General features: G+C 38.8%; 1 protein-coding gene across 1 annotated transcript in view; it reads right to left on the bottom strand.

Moving 5' to 3' along the window:
• LOC107100626 (mucin-5B-like) overlaps nucleotides 1–7,424 on the bottom strand; it is a 38,617-nt gene that overhangs the window by 6,820 nt on the left and 24,373 nt on the right. Inside the window, exons 28-38 of the mRNA XM_015399197.1 lie at nucleotides 6,948–7,421; nucleotides 6,464–6,654; nucleotides 4,000–4,171; nucleotides 3,670–3,914; nucleotides 3,414–3,597; nucleotides 1,957–2,164; nucleotides 1,691–1,869; nucleotides 1,536–1,605; nucleotides 455–582; nucleotides 338–369; nucleotides 20–230 (exon numbers count right to left, since the gene is read on the bottom strand). Of these exons, the coding sequence (XP_015254683.1) occupies nucleotides 20–230; nucleotides 338–369; nucleotides 455–582; nucleotides 1,536–1,605; nucleotides 1,691–1,869; nucleotides 1,957–2,164; nucleotides 3,414–3,597; nucleotides 3,670–3,914; nucleotides 4,000–4,171; nucleotides 6,464–6,654; nucleotides 6,948–7,421 (2,094 nt within the window). The remainder of the gene's footprint in view (nucleotides 1–19; nucleotides 231–337; nucleotides 370–454; nucleotides 583–1,535; nucleotides 1,606–1,690; nucleotides 1,870–1,956; nucleotides 2,165–3,413; nucleotides 3,598–3,669; nucleotides 3,915–3,999; nucleotides 4,172–6,463; nucleotides 6,655–6,947; nucleotides 7,422–7,424) is intronic.

Raw genomic sequence — 7,424 nt, 5'->3', positions numbered from 1 at the left:
TCAAATCTCTCTGCCTGTCAGCTTTCCTGTTGATAGAGACTCTTGGCACACATGCACTCACCACATGTTAGTTCCTGGCAGCAGTTCACTGTCCGGTTCACCAACACCTCACCATTCTCTGTGCACGTTATGGGTTCTGGTGTAGGGCACACTAGAGGCTCACACACAACACTCAGTGTGTCCTTGTCACAACTGCACTGCTTGCAATTACTTCTCCATGTGTCACCAATCTGTGTTAAAAAAAAATGAAATTACATCAGTCGGATAATTCTAAAAGTAATAAAAAATAATAATCTAATCTAACAATAATAATAATAATAATAATAGTCATATTAACCTGTTTAGGTTCTCCAGCAGGTCCAGTGCAACCTTATAAAACATTAGAAATAACATGTGAATTTTCAATTTCTATAAAAAAGTAAATTTTCTGAAAAAGAACTGGAGATATTCTCACAGGATGAGACACAAGTTTCAGAGCCTGGACCAAACAAAATGGTTCCTTCTGGGCAGAAGCATCCTTCCATTATTCCACTGCAAGTGGCTTCTTCTCCTCTACACTGTTGTTTGAGCTTATTATTGTATCTAAATATGAAACAAATAAAAGTTAACAAACATTAACATGTAAAAAAAACATATGAAAACAAAATCCGTACTTCAAAGATTATTATCATATCTTATTCTTATCAATAAACCAGGAAACAGGGCAGAAAAAAGCATTTAGATATAAAACTTCATACTTTCTGAACACTGGTCTCTTTTTATGTAGAAATGTAGAACATTTCTGATATAAAATCATCATTTTATGACAATAGTGAAATAGACTTTGTAAATAATTCATGTAACTCTGAAGCATTGCCTGTGTCCATCGACACATAGATAGATGATAGATAGATAGATAGATAGATAGATAGATAGATAGATAGATAGATAGATAGATAGATAGATGATAGATAGATAGATAGATAGATAGATAGATAGATAGATAGATAGATAGACAGACAGATAGATAGATGAAAGATAGATAGATATATAGATAGGTAGATAGATGTAGATAGATAGATAGATGAAAGATAGATAGATAGATGTAGATAGATAGATAGATGAAAGATAGAGAGATGAAAGATAGATAGATAGATAGATGGATGTAGATAGATAGATAGATAGATAGATAGATAGATAGATAGATAGATAGATAGATAGATAGATAGATAGATGGATGTAGATAGATAGATAGATAGATAGACAGACAGATAGATAGATAGAAGAAAGATAGATAGATATATAGATAGGTAGATAGATGTAGATAGATAGATAGATGAAAGATTGATAGATATATAGATAGGTAGATAGATGTAGATAGATAGATAGATGAAAGATAGAGAGATGAAAGATAGATAGATAGATAGGTAGATAGATAGATGTAGATAGATAGATAGGTAAATAGGTAGATAGAAAGGAATTCTAATGTGAAAATAATGTCCTTTCATTTTAGCCTACTTTCCTCAAGTATACCTTTTTTAAAGCATTGTCCTTACCCTGCATTGCAAGATTCTACAATAGTTGGCCCACATGGCTTGTAGACTTTATTCTCTGGACACTTGTAATCTGCAACAATGGAGTCGGTAACAAATCAATATGCGTGAAAAATCTCACAGGGTATTCAATGTATTTCTCCTGACAAAACTCTTACCACACTGTCCTTTTGCAAGGTTCCTCCAGTCTATACAGACAGAAGCCTCAGCACACATCAAGGCGTATGCCTCCAGACTGGTGCAGCCTATGCTGGAGTTTGGCATGTGGCAATTATCAAATTTACATGCCTCATAAAATGAGTCGGCTGGAATTTTCTTGTGGCAATCCTTGAACATCCTTTTTACCAAAATGTGAGAAAAACAGGTTATTCTGGGCTTTAAGCAGAAGGATTTCAAATGTACTTCAGATGTTTTAAATTCTTACTCGTGCTTTATGATTTCACAAATAGTTGTGTTGCACGGTAGTTTTGTTGGTCCTTGTGTGGGTGTGGGTGGAGAAGGCTTGGTTTGGTTTTGGCAGTAAGGTTTATTTTTATCCACTGTAAGCCAGTCATATGCCATCTTGGAGCAAAATGGATGGATCGCACCATTTGGTAGTCTGCAGTCATTTGTCTTGTTATTGTCACAATAACCTTATAAAAAAAATCAAAAGTAAATCTATTACAGAATGACAAAGGAGAAATGCTTCTAACATCCCCTCCAATAATGTTCATGTTGGGATCCGGAGGCTTGTCCACCAGAGGGCGCCGAAGATCTTCCTGCTGAGGGTATGAGCTCACCTCCACACACCTGTTTCCTGTCTCCTCATCAAGAGGACTCCTACTTAAGGAGGAGGAGACTGACACTCCCCTGCCAGAGTGTTTACCAGTAATGGTAGATCTAAACCTGAGCCAACCTACCAGATCTGAACCTTGTTTGTTCTGAAACCTGTCTGACCCTGTTTGTCTCTGTCTCACAGATCCTGACTTACCTGAAACCTTGGAGATTGAAATCTCACCCTGGAATCTGCCTGCCTGCTCTCAGTCTCTGCCTCTGCCCTCAGTCTGCCAGCAAGCCTCCAGACTCACAAGATTTCCCCCTGCTGATCAGAACCCTCTCAGAACAGGTACTTTATCCTGACATCTCAAAACTGCAAGTTTCCTGGATCCTGTCTAACAGCTCTGTCCTCCTCAGTGGTGATTCCCCGTGACCAGTCCGAAGAACCAGAACCAGTTCATCATTCTATCATTGTACATATTGTAAATAAACCCTTTGAACTCTAAGTGTGTTTCTGCATGTGGGTTAGACGCCTTGAACCCAACATGACAGTTCAGACAATTTAACCAAACTAAACGTACAATTTCTAAGACTTTAGGCTTATTGATTCTTCCTTTTTTTTTTTGCTGCCATTCGGCTGCCATTTGACTGGGAAGTGCCATTTTGAATGGATGCTACCGTATGACACATTAAAGATGAAAAATGTGTTTAAATGGTTTATCATTTATGGCTTGGATTTTTATTGACACCAAAACAGAAATGTTATCACTGCATCTTTGTATCCAGTTTGTTTTTAAGTAGTTTTGTTCTCTTTATTGTGATTTTATGCAACCTTAGGTTTTCCATACTCAAGTCATGTTCAACTCTAGTTCCTAAATGTTTTTCAAGTATTCAGAATAAAGGAGTCGTGTTGCTATGGATGTTGAATCGCTTGGCTAATTGTGTAGTTAAAAGCCTCATTTTTCTCCAGGTATTCCATTCGTTTGTGACATTAAAGCATCATACATTACCAACAAAATGTATGGTTGTTCATTTCTACCGAAAACAGTGCCGTTATATTTTAACTGAACAGTTTTTTAATGTTTTATATTAATCTAATTTTTTCAAGTTGAAAGATAAGCTTACCACATTGTCCCTCTGTGTTGTCGTGGAAAAGTGAAAATGGCAAGTCAACACTAAATAAAAGCCCTCTAAATGTGATCACGGCTTCAATCTTTGGGATTTTCATGAGCAGCTCAATTCTTGAGGATGTAATGATGAAGTCTTCATTTGAGTAGGTTGGAGTCACCTCCTCATCATTAATCAACAACTAAAGAGGAAAAAAACATGATTGTGAAGTTGATGCATTTTTTTAAATTTAATCTGCTGCAGACATACAAACCTTGTTCACAGTTTTTGGATGTCTTATTTGTGTAAGAGTCACTTTATAATTTTTATAATATACAATCAAAGCTTTAGGGCAGGTCACCGTTCCAGAAGGATCGCAGTTTTCATTGTCAATGAGAATTGTTAAATTGTATTTGGGCTTTATCTCTTTGACCAGGACGTATGTGCAGTTCTCCTGGAAACTGTAATATTGTCCATCAAATGTGTTGTAATGAGGATCTCCCCAGCCAGAGCAAACACCTGCAAACATCGTTTTAACATTACAGGGTGTTTTTTACAGCAGGAAAAAAAGAAGCCTATTGTAAAATCTTTTAAACAAACTCACATTTGCATTCGTACTGAAAACAACAGCCGTCTTCATCATAAATCTTAACAGGTGGGTTACCATTTTCACAAACTGGTTTAGATGGTGTTTTACATGGTGTGTGTTCTGTAATCACTTTGCCTTCCTTACAGGTGCTACTGGTGCATTTGTCTGGACTCCATGATTCACCATTCTGCAAAACAAAGTATATTTTAGTCTATTATGAAACAAGCATTTCATTTTATGTTAAAAAACACTACAGGTGTTTGGTATTAATAGTTTCCATGTTTTTCCTTGACTCTAAGTTTGGTGACAAACTCCACAATTCCTCCACATATTTTTTTTATAGTTACAGTTTTTTTTTATTGTTAATATCTTTGATGAGTAATTTAATCTGGAAACGTGGCGCTAATCAGGTGTTGAAGCAACACTGGCTTCACTTCACTTGTTTATGGATTTAGAAAGTTCAATAATAAGAACAATAAAAAAAACAAAAAAAAAACAGTTAATTACTTTTTAGACATTTTTTTTAAACATCAAAGAACAAACCATACATAGATTGCTTTTTGTTATGTGAAAAGTCCTAATATTTAGCTATTGCCCAATTACTGATCCGTACCGAGTTCGGACCGAGCTTGGATCAGTTAAAGGTATAGACCAGAGGTCACGGATTAGTGGACCGCGGTCCTGATCCGGACCTACATGCTGGCTAGTCCGGACCCAACCTTATTTAAAACATTTATAAATTACTGTATGTTGTCCAACGACAGTGTCTAATTTCACTTGCGCTGCTTCTCCTGTTAATACGGTAAAGCCCTCCGGATCCAAATGAGCCAATGAGCTGTCAGTCTGGGTTGCTGCTGCTGCTACTTTTAGACACAGCAGGCAAACCTGTGGCAAGCCAGGCGATGGGAAAGAAGGAGAAGACCATGAGAAAAAGAGAGCAGAGAAAGTGTGGACTGCTGGAAGAACTGCGGTGAACTGGTGAAAGAAAAGTGAAATGGCGTGCTCAAAGATGACCCTGCACATTTAGAGGATGTTTGGCTCAACCTGCTGCTGTGAAGCAGGATTCTCCACCATGAACAGAATCAACAATAAATCTGGATCCAGGCTCAAAATGAGCTCCTTGATATGTGCTTTAGAATGGCTTAGTCTCCGGTTAAACCCAGGTTTAAAGCCTTGCAGGGCAGCCTAAAGCCCACTGCCAACATTAAGACAGAAAAAAGAAAGACAAAATAGTTCAGTCAGTTCAGTTCACGTTCAATTATTCTGGTGATATGTTTACGTAAGGCCTACGTGCTCGTCCCCGTTCGCTATCTTATTCTGCGTACTTTCAGGCGTATATCTGTGGTGAGCTACGGTTTCAGACAGTCATTGAAGCTCACCTTTCTCACCACGGTTCTTTCAAAATGGCTGTGAAAAGGGTCGGAAGAGAAAAAGTGTCTACAAAGTGTAAGAGAAGAAAAAAAAGGCCTCAGAAGAGGCAGATATATCCCACAATGCTTTGCGTCGAGAGCTCTACTCGCAAAGCATTATGGGATGTGCTGTCACAGTGGCCCGCTGTCACCATAGGCTGTTGCTACCCGACAGCGGCGACTAATAACAAAGATGGTGTAGGCAACGTGTGGTGGAGGAGTTACGTTTTGTTTTTAAGTGGAGAGGGCAAAAAACGCAAACAAAAATGGCAACGCCCAGAATATTCAGAAACCTTTGTGCCTGGAGAGTGTCCTCCGCCCAAATTTCAATGAGAGCCTCGGCCTCGGCATCCTCCCGCTCTTTTGACGCCATTTATTGTTAATAGGCTGAGAAGAAGTTTGTGTTGTTGTTTTGCCATATGCCATGATGAAATATGGACACTGGTTCCCAATGTCCAAAAAGTATGATCATGGCATATGGCACAACATAGTGAAGGTGAAGAGATCTGTGGATTGCAAAGCCAGAAAACCTGCGACATGAGTCAGCTGACTGTAAATAGGAGATGAGGCGGTCTGCTCATGCGCTCTTTGTAATCAGAACACCGAGCCACAGATGAACCGCACAGAGCCCTACTGATGAACTAGTACCATGTTAGCGCGGTTCGGTCGTTTCTGTCACGGTCCAGTTCAGTTGCGTTCCATTCACACTCAACAGTTATCTTTGTTACCCTGCTCTGACCATTGTCAGCGCGGTTTCTGCAATCCGAGAGAGAGCAAAAAAAATCCGCAAGCAGAGCCTACGGGTTTGCGAGCGTATTTGAGACTTGTGCAGAGCGCGGTTTGTGCGCGAAGAGAAGGAGGCAAGCGAGAGGAGAAAATATCTGTCCAAGAAGCATTAAATCTGAGAGAAGAAACAAAGATTTGAGAGAGAAGAGAAAATATTTGAGAGAGAGCGCATGTTTTGAGTGTGAGCATTATAAGTATTGAGTGCAAGAAGATGAAATTCTTGAAATTGAAATTATGTACTCTTGCATAATGGCAGGATAATTCTCCCATACAAGTCGTGTTACCTCTCTAGGTGGTGTAAGAAATGAGCAATCCCTCGTTGTAGGTGTTGTGGATGAGCCTGTTGTAGTAACCAGAGGACTTGGTGGAGTTGTTGTGTGACATTGTCTGGCATGCTTATCCACATTGCATTCCAAACTGCAATATGCAGTGAAACACCACCCGCCTCCATCAGTCTCGTTGTACATTATGCTACCTAAATTATGGTTAAAACAAAATCATGGGATACCATTAATGCATGATGCCAGTGAAAAAGAAGGAATCAGGATTTTTAGGGAAATGTTTTCTCAAGTTGTTAACCTTACAAAATAAAGTAAAACTAATCGAAAACAGCTCTTCATCAGTTAAGAAGTGTACTGGTAAGCTAGGATGACTTCTCATGAATAAATTTTTGACAGTGTTTAACTACAATAACATCTATCAATTAAAATCTACTCTCAAGGCTCAAATATCTTTATGAAAGAGTAGTGACAAAAGCCTGCAACTTACCAGGTGAGAAGGTCTGATTCATGTATTTGCAGGAGCACAAAGTTGTTGTAGGTCTCTCTGTTGTTTTAACAACGGTTGTAGGAATTGGGCTTCCAGGTGTTGTCTGTTTTTCAGTGATGATTGTGGTGTAGGTTTCTGTAATACCTGAGGTTTCAGTTTTGAGTGTACTGGTGTAAGGTATGGTGGTAAGTTTTTGGGTTATAATAGTTTGTGTTTTAGCGCCTGTTGTTGCCGTGACAGTTTCTGTATGAGGTGTTGTGGTTTTTTCAGTTCCCATAGTTGGGGTAGGTGTCCCTATGTACGGTGTTGTGGTGATTATTTCTGTATTTGGTGTGGTTTCTGTATTTTGAGTTCCTGTTGTTGGGGTAGGTGTCCCTATGTACGGTGTTTTGGTGATTCTTTCTGTATTTGGTGTGGTTTCTGTATTTTGAGTTCCTGTTGTTGGGGTAGGTGTTCCAATATGAGAAGTTGATGAAC

Source organism: Cyprinodon variegatus, unplaced genomic scaffold (assembly GCF_000732505.1).
Source record: "Cyprinodon variegatus isolate N-32 unplaced genomic scaffold, C_variegatus-1.0 Scaffold994, whole genome shotgun sequence".
NCBI classification, from domain to species: domain Eukaryota; kingdom Metazoa; phylum Chordata; class Actinopteri; order Cyprinodontiformes; family Cyprinodontidae; genus Cyprinodon; species Cyprinodon variegatus.
Note: the sequence above shows the minus strand (reverse complement) of the source record. Positions and strands in the feature narration are given on the sequence as shown.